This window comes from Pestalotiopsis fici (genome assembly GCF_000516985.1).
Source record: "Pestalotiopsis fici W106-1 unplaced genomic scaffold PFICI_Scf_5, whole genome shotgun sequence".
Classification (NCBI taxonomy): domain Eukaryota; kingdom Fungi; phylum Ascomycota; class Sordariomycetes; order Amphisphaeriales; family Sporocadaceae; genus Pestalotiopsis; species Pestalotiopsis fici.
The window spans coordinates 1557937-1575278 of record NW_006917095.1 but is presented as its reverse complement, the minus strand read 5'-3'; the positions used below and the strand labels follow the sequence as shown (position 1 = coordinate 1575278).

General features: G+C 37.2%; 4 protein-coding genes across 4 annotated transcripts; 2 read left to right on the top strand and 2 right to left on the bottom strand.

Moving 5' to 3' along the window:
• Positions 1-693: 693 nt before the first annotated feature.
• On the top strand, positions 694-2606 carry PFICI_07797 (uncharacterized protein; the record flags this gene model as incomplete). The annotated part of the gene is made up of 2 exons (XM_007836378.1): positions 694-2462; positions 2522-2606. 2 exons carry the CDS (start codon positions 694-696, stop codon positions 2604-2606), a joined length of 1854 nt encoding a protein of 617 aa, XP_007834569.1.
• A 229-nt stretch (positions 2607-2835) lies between these two features.
• PFICI_07796 (uncharacterized protein) lies at positions 2836-4852 on the bottom strand (the record flags this gene model as incomplete). Its single annotated transcript, XM_007836377.1, has 2 exons — positions 2836-3737; positions 3790-4852. The coding sequence occupies 2 exons, from the start codon at positions 4850-4852 to the stop codon at positions 2836-2838; spliced, it is 1965 nt and encodes a 654-aa protein (XP_007834568.1).
• Positions 4853-15445: 10593 nt separating this feature from the next.
• On the bottom strand, positions 15446-16300 carry PFICI_07795 (uncharacterized protein; the record flags this gene model as incomplete). The annotated part of the gene is made up of 1 exon (XM_007836376.1): positions 15446-16300. One exon carries the CDS (start codon positions 16298-16300, stop codon positions 15446-15448), a length of 855 nt encoding a protein of 284 aa, XP_007834567.1.
• Positions 16301-16920: 620 nt separating this feature from the next.
• Positions 16921-17223, top strand: PFICI_07794 (uncharacterized protein; the record flags this gene model as incomplete). The annotated part of the gene is made up of 1 exon (XM_007836375.1): positions 16921-17223. One exon carries the CDS (start codon positions 16921-16923, stop codon positions 17221-17223), a length of 303 nt encoding a protein of 100 aa, XP_007834566.1.
• Positions 17224-17342: the final 119 nt, after the last annotated feature.

Below are 17342 nucleotides of genomic sequence, written 5' to 3'. Positions count from 1 at the left end.
TTGCCTTGATCTGCCCAGTTCTGGCTTCCATAGTTTGGGCTCGCTACGAACAAGCCGCAAGGGAACGTAGAAACCAGACTGATAGACAAATATATCCGTCAACGTCTAGCATACAGCACCTTATTTTAAAGGCTCGAAGAAATGTGTTCATAAATGAGGCGGCAACTTCTCATCGCGGAACAAAGGGACTTGCATATCCATTGGACGAGATATACCCGGGTAGCCAGCTAATGCATCCTGGTCATCACTCTTCTGGCTCTTAGTACGTCTTTCTGTTGCAGTAAAGATTGACGGATCAGAAGCAAGTGAGATAAAAAAAAAACAAAACAAAATGCAAACATCGGCGATTCCCCAGTGATCACCCACCTGAATACCTAGTACTAATCCAGCGTACACAACGAAAATTATTATCCTCGCAGCCCTTGTACTGCAGCGACCAATAGCAAGGCAAGGTGCAACTACCAATGTGCTGGTCCACTTATCGAATCGCAGACCCCGGAGAACGATTCAATGGGCGGCCGCTTGTACCTCCATCCTGTAAGCGCCACGTCATCAAGGAAGTGGCCTCATATTGTCATGTAAAAATGCATACTTCTCGCATTACTGCAGTAGTTCCGAGTATTCATGATAATACTACCCATATTCCAGGGTACAACGAGAGCTCTGTGACGCATAAAGTAATTGCATTGTCCCATGGAAAAGATATCTTATCGACCATTGCCTGAAAAAGGCTCAATTCGACTTTTGATCGTTGAACCTTGCATAGCAGCCAATCAGCTTGTTACCTGTCGCCTTGAACACCACAACTTTGAGGAACTTCGGGAATATCAAGCCCTCTCTTACACCTGGGGTGACGAGAAAGATGTTCTCCCATTACTAATCGACGGGACTCGGTGTCTGGCACAGAGGAACCTAGTTGAGGCTCTGACTGCACTCCATCCTGCAAGCGTGGCCTACACCATCTGGGTAGACGCTATATGCATCAACCAGGCCGACATACTCGAGCGAAATAACCAGGTTTCGCAAATGAAGGCCATTTACTCGAGGGCAAAGTCCGTCGTTGTCTGGTTAGGGGCAGCGACCGCTTTCTCGGATCTAGGATTAGAGATGGTGCAGACGATTAGCACCAAATTACTCGAGTCCCGTCATGGTAGCAGGGTCAAGGTCGGCTCAACCTTGGAGCACGGTTCTGCCAAGGGAACCATGTCTATCGCCGAGTTTCAAAATTACTACAAGTCCGTGTTGTCTCTGTTTAACAATTCTGAAAACATCCAAGGCCTTGATGAGGCAGTTCGGTTGCTAAGTCGGCGCTGGTGGACTAGGATATGGACTCTCCAAGAGAGTGTTCTCTGTCATGAAGTCACGGTCCATTGTGGCAAGAGGGCGGTGCCTCTGTATTGCTTCTACGATTTGGCATATTTCATCTTCTTCTCCATGAGCTTTGGCTCCTGGCCAGGAGGCCCTGTCGATCAACATGTAGCAGTTCGAGAAGTATGGCGCATCGCCGACTTGAGAGACCATATCACCGAAAGAGGCCACATCAAATGGCTACTGGCACTGGACTCGTCATGGAACCGAGATGCTTCTGATCCAAAAGACAAGGTCATTGGATTGTTGGGCCTGATTGGCTCTGGGAACCAAATAATGCCGGATTATTCTTCGACAACCGCTAAAGTGTATCAGCAGGCTTTTATTGCTGCAGCTACCGAGGATAAAAGTCTATCGTTCCTTGGCTTCATCAGTGAGGAGTATCATCTTAGAGATGCTCGTCTACCCACATGGCTACCGGATTTACAACTTCACTCTAAACCAAACAGCGACTATATCGCTTCGCTCTCCAAAGCGATATTTAATCGCTCCGTTTATAACGCGAGTCTGTCTAGTTCGTGGGATTCGTATACCATGAGCACAAACGATGACGAGTCGGTTCTAGTAGTCTCAGGTGTCGAGGTTGATACTGTCACGACAATAGCTAGCCAGGCGCCGGGAAAGATACTGACCGACGATCCCAGTGTATGGATCAAGCTAATGGAGGTGGTGCTACACGAGTGGCGCGGTCACATGCCTCAAACGACGAACTACCTCAATGCTGATGAGTCATCTGCCCAGGCGTTTTGGAGGTGTGTACTGGTCGATTTGAAGCAAGGTTCTCTACATGCGAACTTTGACCCGGGGAAGCCGATTCGCATGGATGAGGGGGATTATTACTCTCTGTCAAATCTAGACTCGGACGAGTCTCACCATCAGTTGCTGTCGTACTGGGCAAGCTTTTGCAGGCTGGGCATGCAACTCCGCCTCATTGAGCAATTCAATAGGCGCTTTTTCGTTTCCGAAAAAGGCTATATTGGAATGGGCCCCCCTTGGCTTGAGCAGAATGACAAAATCTGTATCCTGTTGGGAGGATCGGTGCCATATGTCCTACGCAGATCCTTGAATAATACCTGGTCTTATGTAGGAGAATGGTCAGTAATGATTCCTTGCTCTCTGAATTTGTCGTTTGATGACTGACCTTGTTTAATAGTTATGTGCATGGTATTATGGATGGTGAAGTCATTAGGCAGACACAGAATGGGGAGTATAGCTACCAGGAATTTCGGATCAAATGATAAGCATGGTGATTATTGTCAGGATGCAAACCTACCCTTATGATGGGACTTTGCCGCATCTAAGGGGTATTTGTATTGACTAAACTGCCAATCCAACGTGTTGTGGCATCAGGAAATTGCTTAAGTAATCCACTATCTAATAATGGGTGGGAGATGGCCAGCTGTAAGTACAGGTGATGGTGTTGCGCCATCCCAATGCAGTGATTAGTCTGGAGAGTACGATAGTGCATTATGATTTCCCTTGGCCCTTCTCCAGCATACTGTCCTTATCAAGTGGATTTATTACAGTGTTGGTACGTTGACTTCGGCTCACGATTTGAACGCCCTGCACAATCCCATGCTCGTCCACGTGCGTAGCATATCCAATATTGTCTTGGTTCGATAGATTTTGCCTCAAGATTCTCTCGTGAGTCATGCCACCTTCATCATCAAGGTCTCTCTTCATAGCTTCAGAAATCTCCAAGATTGCCCAAACAAGCCCAGCGCGTTTGACTCGGGGATATTTCATCAACTCACTCCACCATTGGCAATACCCCCGGATCATTATGGCAAAGATGACCCAGACCAGCTCCAGAATGGCGGCGATGAAGACAATGAACGAGGAGAAGCCCCATACATAACGGGGCGAATCCAGACAAACCACATTGTCGTCGCTGTACCAAGCGTATGTGATTGGCTCTCCATTGTAGCACACGCAATTTCCAAGAGCGGTAAAGTAGTTGTAGGGATGCGAACAGCCATGTCCAATGTCCAGAAATGGAGCTTCCAGAGAATATTCGGTCCCATTGAATGTAAAGGTCGAGTTGTAGGGTATCACTCCGCTCGGTCGTATGGTGTCATTGATGACGTATGAATCAGGAGTTGCATACATGGGCCAGGTGTTGAATAGTTTGATGTCATGAAGATTGTCTTGGCTGTGGTTTGCCCAATCCACATAATGAAACTGGTTGAACTCCAATGATTCTGGAAGCTGATTCTCTCGCGTCACATCAACGACACTGTAGCTCTCTTCCATCAGATCAATCACCGCCGTTGCATCTGTCGTGTTGAGATTGATTGGTGTATCGTAGCCGGTAATGTTGAGTCCAGTTGCATTGAATACCACTTGAAACATCCTGGTAGTGAATGCATCTACAAAATGTAATTAGTAGGGACAGGTATGATATGATCAGATTGGGCTCACAGCTAAATATTTCTTTCGATATATCGGACTGTGGACTGTCAAGTCCCATTCCCGAGGGGCCAATGTTGTCCCAAATCGTGCGGTACCAGCCTCTGAAAGCCTTTTCATCTTCGTACGCATCCGGATTTTTCTTCTCGTATCCGGCTTGAGTAGTACTTCTCTTCACGCGACTCTGTTGATATTGCCCGTATTTTGGAGTTTCGGATGCCGACTTTTCCAGGATCCCTAGCTCGGACCAGCGACCTTCCTGGGATGACTTGTATAGCCAAGGTTCCAGCATGGAAAAGTCTGGCCCAAGTTCCACGTGGCCTTGTTCCAGACCCAATCGCCCACTATCGATCATCCAACAGAGCGCGAGATGTGGCGAATTCAGGGGGAGGTAGGTGCTGTCGGGCATTTGATATGCCCTTTCCGAAGGACTAATGTATCCTGTTGCGGCGCTCCAGACTGTCGAAAAGAAAAACGTGTAAACAATCATGTAAGCGAGTCCGAAGATTGACAATGAGACGGGTATCTTGTTCTGCCGAGAAAATCTCCCTAGAAAAAATTTGAGGGTTCCGAGCCAAGACCGGGAGAAGATGACCGAGATGTAATTTTCATATGTTACGCTCGAACATTCCATAAAGCATGTGAGGACTCTCCTGGCAACATGCTGGTAAAGGATATACACGTGAAAGGCGCGACCGGCCTGCGCAATGAGGGTATCCCATGCCAAATCAATGACTTTGACTGTGGCGAAGCCATAATTGCCGTACGTGATATCAATCGCAACCCATCTCTCCAGGGCGCTACCATCTTGAACGTTGCAGGTATCATAGGAGTGATACTCTTCTGGCGACGGTGCTTTCCATTTCCACGATTGTCTATTATAGAAGACGCATATGTAGATAACCATTGGCAGAGTAAACGCTATTGGCAGCAGTAAGAAGTGCCACCACCTCGACCATGATCCTTGATCAGATGGATCACAGACTTTGGCATCTGATTCAGTAGTGCTCGCAATACTGCTTGCTGCACGACCAAAACCATAATCAAAGACTGACAAAGAATTATCCTCAAACATGTCAAACAAGACAGCGGTGCAATGCTGCGTTTGTGGACTTGAGTTAGAAAAAGACTTGTTACGCCTGAAATACCATAGGGTAGAACTCCTAATATATTAGATAACTACACTCGTCAACACAGTATTTAGCATTCCACACTTTTTATTCGCGATTCTGAGGGAAGCCAAAAGCCACTCATCTGGCGACGTTTTGGAGTCTTCGGCTTTTGATACGATTGGTCGCGATTATAGCATTGCTTTGGCCATGAGCCACGACATGGGGGCCGTGCATATATTAGTGATTCGCAATATGAGGATTAAGATCCTTTGGCCAATCAGAGCTTGAGACCTAGGTGCACTTGAATATGCCAAGGGGGAGTTGGATCCGTATCTGCAGCGTGTATTCAGCCCTACGTTCCTTGAATGTCACCTACCTAGGCCAAGATGATCAATACCGGCCGGCCCCCACCTAAGACAAAGGAATATTGATTAGTGGATTGCACCAATCATATTCGACAGGCCCCATAATGACAGCCCGCCAAAAATAGCTTTTGGTCCAGAATAGGGTTGACATCCGAACACAGGCTCATCACCTGGGTTGAGCGTTGAGCCCAGGCTTGGCTTGGTCGAGCCTAGCTTGCCTAGGTAGGTAGGAAGCTACTTGTGCGTTATGATGCATCTGGATCAACCAATCAGGCTGTGAGATTGATCCAACGATGGCTATCCTATCCGATTCCATGTCGCATTGCATTCGTCTGCCGGAATTCTTGCGTTACCAAGACAGGTCACGCTTTGAATATCGCGCTCGGTGAGCAATGACTTGTTACAGTGTGTCGGATGATAGGAACACAGCCTTGAAAATTGTGCAATTGATGATCCCTACACAAAGTACAAGGCAATGAATGCGGAATGACGACTTGCATGTGACATTTGGAGACCCCTAAGTGGCTGACAACAAGCTGAGGAGGATAAGGGAGTCGCTAATCAGTACTGCCAACACTAGTTGAGATCAAAGGGGTCCAGTATTCCTGATCCATCAACTTTCCAACTTATTTCATTATCTCAGAACACAATGACTAGTAAAGAGAGTTTTCTTCTTGTCCTATTATCTTTCCTTTCTTTCTCTCTTTTTTTATTTTCACTTGAAAAAAAAAAAAAACAGAAAGCAACAAAACATGCAACGTCGGGAATTACTTAGTTTTCACCGGCCACAATTCCACTACGGTTTAACTGAACCTATTCCTGATCCTGGTGTTTGACAGTTCTGACCTTTCCCTTGCGCAAGTTGTGGAAGGGAACCACTGTGAAAAAATATGATAGGTATGGGTAATAGTTGTTATATTAGATGAGTTGTTCACATCCAACAGAGGTTGGATGGTCAAAAATATATACATGTATGGGGAAGCGCTCCACTTATTCCTACATTTTGACAACCACCTCTTCTTTCCAAGGGATGTTAGATCCTTTGGTCCCGTCGGAGCATCTTCGAGTGGGCTTCCTGACTTCCTCGCCTGGTTCCGGTAGCCGGAGATCGAGAACCCCTTCTGTGCAAGCGTCCATATTTGCAGTATTCCTTTTGGATTTGGCGTGACGCATAGCCGTACGGAATTCGTTGCAATATTCGTCGCCGCCGCAAATAAACACCTTATTCTCTAGACCGTAAATAAACTTTTCGGGGTCTATCTCAATAAGCGCTCAGTCTTTCAAATACCCGAGCTGACTGGAAGACGTCTCCTAAATTGGGTGATATGCAAGGCGGCGTATTTTCCTATACGATTTATCTTCCAATATATTAGAGCGCTGTAGGATTGCCTGGAGTTTTCACGTGGGGGCATACAAATTTGTATGTAAGGACCGTTGGATCGCCGTACAGGTAGTTCCAACGGCAGGCTTCGGTTGTTTTCTCAATTTACCGGTGCCATCACTCTATCGTTCCAGTGATTATTACACAATGCCTGGATAGATTCCAGGATCTTCGTGTTATACGCGGTATCTTTCTATAGACTGAGCAGCTTTTGGGTGTCGAAGGCTTAAAGTGAGCCTTTGTGTCAGGTGTTAAAGGAGACCAGCTAGAAGATGATGCCGATACATATGCCGAGGACGATAAGCAGGCCCACAATAGCCATGGCCACGTATACGGTGATTGTGTCATGGTCTACAGGCGCGGTCGCTTTGTGTCTATTGTTGGTAACGAGGCCCATCATGTCGCGTTTCTGGATGCCAGAATGGATGTAAAAGGTGTGATTTGGAGGTTCCATGGCTCTCCGGAGGGGTTCGGCGGCGTAGGCATCTCGACGAATCTCTCGACATGAGCTTGGTCCATGATTGTAGACTGGGAGTAGGAAACGAGGAAGGAGAAGGGTGCAGATAAATTATCAGGGGCCCTTGGAGTGGCCTAGAAGAGACTATAAGGCGTAAAAGAGAAGCCAAATGTTGAAATGTCCGAGGGCCTAGTGGTAGGTCTGGTCAGGTCAATTGATTGTTATGGTAAGAGAGAAAGGAGAAGAGCGTACGCCGTAGTGGCTAGGTACCTACCTAAGATATGGTACAAACGTTGGCCTTTGGGCCGTGGATGTGATTGAAGTTGGGAATCAAGTAGATAAGCCGGGAAAGGCCAAGGAAGTTCACCAAAGAAGATATGATAAAACAGTCAATTGAGTTGAGAAGAGTTATGTCAGGACGCCGTTCTCCCTCCCAGCTGGACACTAAAGTCTAACGTAGGTAAACAATAGCCCGGAGGCCGCGCTTTCCCAGCGCTTCCCATATCCCCCCTTCCGCTTCATGGTTCAATAAGATGGCGCGTTGCTAATTTTACCATTGCAGTTGCCGTATAACTGATGTTGGATTGTTTGTAGTTTATGCCTGCCTAAGAACCCCGGCACCACCCCTACCCATATTGCCCCAGCCACGTGCTACGCAACTTATGGATATTCTGCTATTACGACTATACTACGGGTTTCTAGAATAAACCTGGGTATAGGGGTATTAGGGTTTATGCTAATAGGGAACGTTAGGCAAAATATTAAATTAAGCAAAAAATAACTAAAGGTGGTTTTAATTTAATATTATAAATATAATCGTTAAAGCGTATTAAATGCTTTATTTATAAATAAAATAAATATTTAGATTAATTATTAAGGTAATAATTATATATATAAAAAATCTTTTTATAATATATATTTATTTATTTCCTTATTAATATTAGCCCCGATTATATTATTTTATATTACTAACCCTTGCTTAATTAATTTTAACTAAGCATAATTAAGCAGCTAATCCTAATATACGTAACGTCGTTATATAACTTTTAGTAGGTTAATTTTATTTTTTTGCCTTTAGTCGCTTTTCCTAGCCGTATTTATCCTTCTTTAATTATCCTATAAAAATATATATTCGTAATATCAGCTCCCTTTTCTATATTTTTTATCCCTAAAAAATCCTTAGGCTATATAAATAGGTCCTTTCGTCTTATTCCTTTATAATAGCCTTTTTCCCTTTTTTTTATAATTTATAATACATAGTTATTATATTTAACCGTATTTAAAAACGGTTAATAAATAAAAAAATTTATTTTATTCCGGCTCCTTCGATTATTTATTATTACGATTTATTAGAATTTTTTTCCGATTTTAGTTTCAAAATTATACCGTATCCTATTTATTTCGACACAAACGAAAAATATATAATAATAAAAAAGGTAATAAAATATAAGCAATACTTCCGTTTAAATTATTATTATAATAATTAAAAGGTTCCTTTTTCGTCCCTTTAGCGTTTGCGGGCGGAGTATTAAAAGCTCTTTCGCGAAAAAATTATTATAAAAAAACGTTTTTTAAAGTTATAATATCGTTATTAAAAGGAGATAAACAAGGCCGTCGCTTATTTAATCCGTTTTCGGAAGCTAAAAAAAATAGCGCGTACAAATAATATAAAATTAGTATAGCGCGGCCTTAAATCCTTTAAAAAACTAAAAAAGCAAAAGCGCTTTAAAGCGGAAGCTTTTATTTTAGCTTTTTCCGTGCCGGGCTTCGATATTATTAATTAGGCTTTTATTAATTTCGGAGGTAATTTTTTTAATTCTAACCTTTTTATTAAGCTCGGGAGTTCCAATTTCGAAAGTGGTTTTATAAATCCTAGTTTTTTTAATAAAATTAAAGATATTAATTAAAAGCGTCGCAGCTCTTAATATATTTCCTAGGTTCTTAAGTGTTTTTTTTAGGTAAATAATTTTCCTATTTAACGTAAAACTGGTATCTTTGTCCGATTTTTTTATAGTTAATAATTTTTTCGACGTCGTAGCTTTGCTAATTTAGTTCGGTTTTTAATATTTTATTAACTTTAGCGTTTTTTAGTGCTAATTCGAATAATAAAATATAAAAGGTTTTATAATTTTTTATAATTTTTAATAGCTTAAATCGGTAATTAATATTTGAAATTTTTTTATTAATTTTAAATAGTCCGAGTTTTTTAAAATTAAATTTATCGTTTAGTCGTTTTATTTTAATATTTTTATATAAAAGGTAAACTTTATTTCCTTTTTTAAAAATTAGTCTTTTAATTTTTTTTTATCGTATCGGGTTTTTGTTTTTTGTTAAATGGCGATAAAGGTTTTTTAAAATTCTATTTATAGGTTTTTAAATTATTCGACGCGTAAAATAGCGTATAATACAAATTCTTTTCCTTTTAGTGGTTTTTTAGTAATATCGGGTTCGTACCCGTAATTAGCGTAAAATAGTAATATTTTAATAGGTTTTCGTATTATATTATTATATGCAAATTACGCGAATAGCAATAATATAACCTAATTGTTTTATTCGTAATTAACGTAATATTTAAGGTATTTTTTAAATATTTAATTAATTCGTTCTATTTATCCGTTAATTTACGGGTAAAAAGCCGTCGAGAGCTTATAATCGCATTTTAGCTAATTAATAAGTGATTTCTAGAATTTTAATATAAAAAGCTTATTTCGATTTAAAATAATTTTATTTAGTAATTTATGCTAGCTAGCTATTATTCGAAGGAACGTATAGGCTAATTTTTTTACGTTACTGGCTTTTTTATATAAAAAAAAAATAAATATATTTCGTAAATCGTTTTATAAATATTAAGATATTATCGTAAAAAGTCCTAATTAAAGGTTTTTCCGAAAGTGGTAGTTTTATTATAAAATTTAATATAATAGATTTCTATGCCTTATTTGGCGGTAATATAAGTTATAATTTTTTATATTATTTATATTATGCTGATTTTGCTTTATTATATAAATTATATTTTTTAATAATTTTGCTAATTATTTATCGGAGGTTTAGGCAATCGAATTTTTATTAAATTTATTTAAAAGTTTTAAAAACTTTTTAATATCCGTAAATTAATAGTTTATAATAATTTTTAATAAGGTCTTTTCGGAGTTTATCCGGAATCTATAGCTTGCCGTTATATTTAACGATATTTTCGAATTTTTTTATTTTTAATATTAGGTTATAAAATAGGTTTTAGAGTAGTGGTCGTGCTATATCGATAATTTTTTTTATTTAATTTTCGTTATTAATAACCTTTATAGCTGCGTATAAGGTTACGGTTAATACTAAGTCTCCGTTATCATTTATCGAAAAAATAGTGTTAGTTTTTTTTGGTATTTCCTGGAAATAATCCGATCTTCGGCTTAAAGCGTTAGTTTTGCCGTTTTTTAATTTTTTGCGGTAAATAATTTTAAAATTAAAATCTGCTAAAAATTCTATTTACCTGATTTATCGCTTATTAAGTTTTTTATTAATAATAAATAAAGCTAAATTCTTATAATCGGTATAAATTTTAATTTAATACTTAATTCCGCTAAAATAATATTTTTATTTTCGAAATGCTTCGATAATAGCTATAAATTCCTTATCGTAAATTTAATAATTTAATTATTTTTTCGTAAACTTTTTGCTATAAAATACAATTAAATATAATTTCCCGTTATTATTTTTTTGCGTAAATTATCCGCCTATGGCGTAATCCGAGGCGTTTATCTCGATTTCGAATTTTCGTTCCGCGTCTATTATACGTATTACGGATTTATCCGTAATTCGTTTTTTAACTATTTCGAAAGCTTTTTATACTTTAGTTATTTAATTAAAAAATATATCCTTTTTTATTAGGTGCGTAAATAGTGCGGCAATCTCTCTAAATCCCTAAATAAATATTTAATAAAAATTTACGAGTCCTAAAAAGGATCTAATTTCCGTTACCGAAATCGGGGTAGGCTAATTTTTTATTACTAAAATTTTAAATAGTTTTATTTTAATTTCTCTAAAAGATATTATATATTTTACGAAAGTAACTTCTTTTTTATAAAATTCGCTTTTCTTTAGGTTAACTAGCAGGTTCGCGTTTTATAGCTTTTATAACACTATTTTAACGTATTATTAATATTCGTCAAAATTTTTGGAATAAATAAATATATTATCGAGGTATATTATTACGAATTTATCAAAATATTCTTTTAAAACGTCGTTAATTATATTCTAAAAGCTTACTAATGCGTTAATTAATCTAAAAGGCATAACCTTATATTCGAAATATCCGTATTTGCAACGGAAAACGGTTTTTTATTTTTCTCCTTTTTTAATACGTATTAAGCTATACGCGTTAGGCAAATCTAGGGCCGTAAACCACTAGGCTCTATACAATTTATCGCGTAGGTCCTTAATTAAAAATAAAGGGTATTTATTTTTAATCGTAATATCGTTAAGCTTACGGTAATTAATATAAGGTCTTTATTTAGGTTTTCCGTCTTTATTTTTTTTAGGTATAAAAAGTATTAAGTATCCTATAAATAAGGTGGATTCCGTAATCCATCCCTTTTATAGCATATCTACTAGGTATTCCTTTAATGCCTTTTCGTATTAAGGTTTTATTAGGTACGTTAATACGAAATACGGTTCTTTTTTTTCCTAAAAAGGTATTTTATAATTATATTTTATATATTTTAATAACCTTATTTTTAATATTCCACTAAATAAATTGCTAAATTTTTAATATTCTCCTAATATTTTAATCTCGAATTCCGGTTTAATATGCTTAATTATAAAGTAAAATCTAAATATTTTAAAATTGCTTAAAGGCTTATTTTAGCGTTTTTTAAAGGCTAACTCTCTTTTTAATATATTTTACTAAAATTAGCCGGTATTTTAGTTTACTTTAAAATTATTTGCTTATAATTAGGGTATCCCTAAAATAATATCGTAATTTATAATTTTTATAATATTATATTTAAGTCTTTTTTCGTAGTTTTAAATATAAATTTAAATATACGCAATTTTTATATTTACGATTTTATTTCCGTACGATATAAATTTTCTATTAATAATTTAAAATGCGTAAAGCGTTTTTTTTTGCTTTTATAATATTTATAAAGCGTTAACGATTACTAGCGAAATAAAATTTTTTTAAGCTTCCGTATTTATTAAAGCTTATATTTCTTAGTTTATAATCCTAATTTAGATCGTAAAATATTCGTTAATATTAGTGCCGTTTATGGTATATATAGACTTTTTTCCTAGGGACTATTTTTATCGCTTTAAAAGTAATTTAGGTCTTTTCCTAGATTTTTATTTAATCGTTTATTAGCTCGCTATTTTTTAGCGGCCGTATATACCTATTATTTTAATATATTTAGGTTTTTTTTAGCTTATAAGGGTCGATTTCCGTATTATTTAGGTGGTTCGTTCGTTTCTTTTTAGGTTTTAGGGGTATTTCCTTATTTTTTATTATCTTTAAAAGGCTTTCTTAGCTCCTCGGTTTTTTTATATTTTAGGTAAAATCGTTTAATTCCTAATAAGTTAATATTATTAATAATTTTTTTAATTAAAATAATTAATTAGGTTATTAATAATTAAAAATATTATAGCGGCGCTTTCTATATTATCCTTATAGCGTTATCGATTATTATCGTATATCGAATTAAGGTTATTTAAAATTATCCGGTAGCCCGTAGCTTTTTAATTTATCGCTATACCTTAGCCTTATTTTTTATATAAAGGTTATATTCGTTTATTATATAATTTAATTATATCCGTTTTTTTATATCTAAATATTATTTTAGGCTAGGGTATATAATAAGCACGACATATCCTTAAATATCGCAATAGCTTATTTTTATTTTTTTTATAAATCCCGCTAAATAAGGGTAATTTATAACGGTTTTTCCTATTTTAAAAAAAAAAATTCTTTATTAAATTTTTAATTTTAGGTATTCGTCGCATTTTAAATCGATATATTTTATTTACGCAATTTAATAATATTATTTATATTTAATATTAAATCGTAAATCGTTTTTAAAAATGGCTCCTAAGGTTTTTTTTCTTATATTATATTTATAGTTTTTTAAAGGATTTTTATAAATTATTATTTTATTTTATATAGCTCCGCTATTATAATAATATAAAAAGTATTTAGCTTAATTAATCGATTTCGTCGAATTATAACCTTAAGTGTCTCGTTATTTAAAATCTATAGTTATCGCATTAATCGCTATTTTTCCGGTAATCTATCGATGCTGCAAATATTATTAAGTATATAAGGGTCGATTTTGCTACGGTTTTTATTACTACTACTAATATCGTCAATTAATCCCTTTAATTTTATATTTCGGGCCTAGTATTCGGCCCGTTACATTTAAAAATAAGCTTTATTTTTTAAAACACTAAATATAATTTCGCTATTATTATTTTGCATTTATCTTTTTAGGCTAAAAATAATAATTTTTTTTAGGCGTATAGCTATTAAGGTTTTTCGTTCCTTAAGGTACCATTTATTATTATTTTTGCTAAATTTATACGTTTAACAAGCGTTATCGAAATACGCCGTTTATAAAAATAATTTATAAAATATATCGTTTCGCTTAATATTATTAAATTATTTTTTGCCTTTTAATATAAGCTTAAATTTAAGCTTTTTAAATTAGCGATATTCGCTAGCGTAATATTTTATTTTATCGTAATTATAATATTTAATTTTAGTTTTATTTTTACGCTGCGTAGCGTCGAAATCTATTAGTCCGCTATGCTATCCGTAAAAGGTCTTTTTTTTTTATTTTTGGTTTTTGCGAGGTCCTCCGAACCGTATTTTTTTTAAATTAAATTAGGGTTTAAGGCCGTTTCTGCCTTTTTTAAATCGTTTTTCGTATAAGCGGTTATTAATTTTAATAATATATTTTATATATTTATAAAAATCGTTAGGTCGGTTTTTTTTAAATATTTCGTTTTTAACGTCGTTTCGTAATCTTATATAAAATAATATTATTATCGTATCGTAATTAATTTATTCGGTGCGAAATATAATTTATTTAAATTCGGCGGCGTATTTAGCAGCTAATTTTTTTTGCTTAAATTATATAAATTCGCGCTCGGCCGTGCGAATTTCGTTAGGGTTACTAAAAATAGCCTTAAGCTATTATTCGAATTTAAAATACCGTCGGAAGATTTTCTTAGTGTTATCGTTTTTATCGTCGTCCGGGTTTTTAAAGTAGTCTTTTATAATAGGTTCGAACCATTTTAAAGCCGTGCCTTTAAAAAATCCGGCGATGCCTAAAATCTTATTTTCTTCGGTTTTAATATTATTACGGTAAAACCGAAAATAAGCCTTTACTTAGGTAAAAAAGGTTTATATGCTTTTTTCCTTTTTATCATAATAAAATAATAAAAAGATCTTATACTTATTATTAAATTCTGCCTTTAATCCGGGGATAACGGTAATTTATTCGGTAAATTGCTTATTATTTCCCTTAATTTCAAAGTAGGCTTTTTAAAGCTATTAATTCTAGGTATACAGCGTTTATATTTATTTTTATAACGTTTAAATTATTGCGAAAACGTCTACTCCTTTAATTAAATTATTAATAACGCTTCTATTTTAAAATATAATATTTTTTATATAAGGTATTACTTAATAATAATTTAAATAACGTATTTAAATAAAAATAATTAAAATATTACGATTATATTACGGGTTTTTAAAATAAACCTAGGTATAAGGGTATTAGGGTTTATGCTAATAAAGAACGTTAAACAAAATATTAAATTAAGCAAAAAATAACTAAAAGTGGTTTTAATCTAATATTATAAATATAATCGTTAAAGCGTATTAAATGCTTTACCTATAGGTAAAATAAATATTTAAATTAATTATTAAAATAATAATTATATATATAAAAAATCTTTTTATAATATATATTTATTTATTTCCTTATTAATATTAGCCCCGATTATATTGCTTTATATTACTAACTTTTGCTTAATTAATTTTAACTAAGCATAATTAAGCAGCTGATCCTGGTGCACGTGACGTTGTCACGTGACTTCTAGTGGGTTGGTTTTGTCTTTTTGCCTTTGGTCGCTTTTCCTGGCCGTACTTATCCTTCCTTGGTTGTCCTGCAAGGGTGCATGTTCGTAACATCTGCCACCTTCCCATAAACCGGCCTTCTTCTTCATTATCTCATTGCACAACGACTAGTAAAAGAGTGCCCCAAAAGGCAAACACATCAAAACAAGCAACATCGGGAAATCCTTGATTGTCACTGGTCGCAATAACACTGCGTTATGACTGAACCCATCCGAAATGCTCACCTACCTAAGTAGCGACGGTTTCTTCAAACACGATGCGAATGCACTCGCCCGCAGCAATCGAAAAATCAACATCACCGTCTTTGCTGTTGTATGTAGCAGTTTCGTCCTTGGACCAGGTTGTCCCACCATTGTAGCTTCCTGTCTCAGCAGACACCACATTGTAAGCTGACGCACTCGACAGTGTGAAAGTAGCGTCTTGGCTGCTCACAAAAGCAAGCTCTGTACCCGTTCGAACAGTGGAAATGCCGACTCCCGTAGTGTTTGTCGTCTCGTACGTCACATTGAAAGCCTGGAAATTTGACGTCGAGGTTGTGTCGGAGGCGAGGTAATTGTAAAAGGCAATACCTGTGCCACCAACCGACAGGGGAACCCTCGAGGCCAAATCATGACCGATTTTCTTGAGCATGTTGTTGACAACTTTCACGTCGGCCACATAGCTCCCACGAGCCACGGGCGTAAAGTCGCTGTCAGAGGTGGGCACATACAGGCCATACCCGTCGGGGCCGTAGATCTCATAGGTGTTGTAGAGGGCACCGCCAGCCAATGTAGCTAGCACGGCATTTGGCGCATTAGTGATGTCTCCCCCGTTCTCCATGGCCATGACGAGATTCTTGCCCCAAGCATTGACTTGAGTCCCTGAAGTGCTGATGGTCTTGTGGCCGTAGGCATACAGGCCGTCCAGGTCCGAGAGATATGGATCAAGACCAATATAGTCCAGGCTGGTGCCTCCATTGGCCCTCATTAGTTCGTTGTACTCGACGCCCTTGGCATCACTGGATTTATAGTTGTTGGCCCGGGTCCAAACGGGGTACTTTGATTCCTTGACGCCGTTTGCAAGGTTCACGCGAAATTCCCACATTGTTCGATTGCCAAAGTCCTCCACCGAGTCAATATAGACCGTTGACGGAAGGGTTAGTTTTGGAGAAAGCAGTATTGGATGTCGGTGGACTGAGGCAGAGCTATCTTGGACCACCCCCGTGTTTCTTTAATTCATAGTAATAATGGGCTAAATAGTGTTGTGAGGTAGACGTTATGGATATATATACTTGCAGTAAGAACAACAAAATAAAAACAAGGTTGACATGTAAAGCGCAGGAAAACTTTAATTAAAGTAAATTCTTGGCATCACTGAGATAAATAAGAGCTTTTTTATCTTTTTTTATTTTTTATTTTTCCAAAAAAAGGCACAAACTGAAAACCCGTCAGCCTCGCTCTGACGTATCCGAGTCCCTCAGATCCGGAAGTATTTCTGTATGACGGTCGCACTAATAATATCTCCGACTATGCCAATGTTTTCCTCCCGTGCAATGTCATGGGATCATCTATACTAAAGACAATGCTACTGCGGCACCCGAATCAACTCAAATAGATATAAGCGAGACCGGCAACAGCGGGGAATGTTAAATAAAAACTCTCACTGCGCCCGAGGCATGTGTTTACCGCCACAGCACCAAGTTTGGCTCTGCTGTTAGTTAAGTTATGCAAGACAATTATGTGACGGGCGGGTGCAATGTCACCTCGGGCGCGCTGAACTGTCGAACCAAGAGTAGCGGCGAAGGACCCGGCAGAGACAAATTCCTCGAGTCGCCCCAAAGCAGAGTGGACGTGCTAGATCCTTGGAGTGACAATGCGACGACGGAGAGCATCGACGCGTACTTTGGCCGATTCACGACGGCCATAACTAATGGTTACCGCACCCGGTTTGGGAGCTCCGAGTACGATGCAGACAAGGTGAGGAATAATGTCGCGCTGCCGCCGGGTGCCGCGTCGGGTGTGGTGTAGCGCACAACGGTGTGCACGTCGGTCGAGCTGCAATGCATAATACTGCCGGCGGCCCCCAAACTACGTCCAACTGCCTTGGTACATATGTGGGTCAATTGCGCAGCCTTCATTGTTGTTGT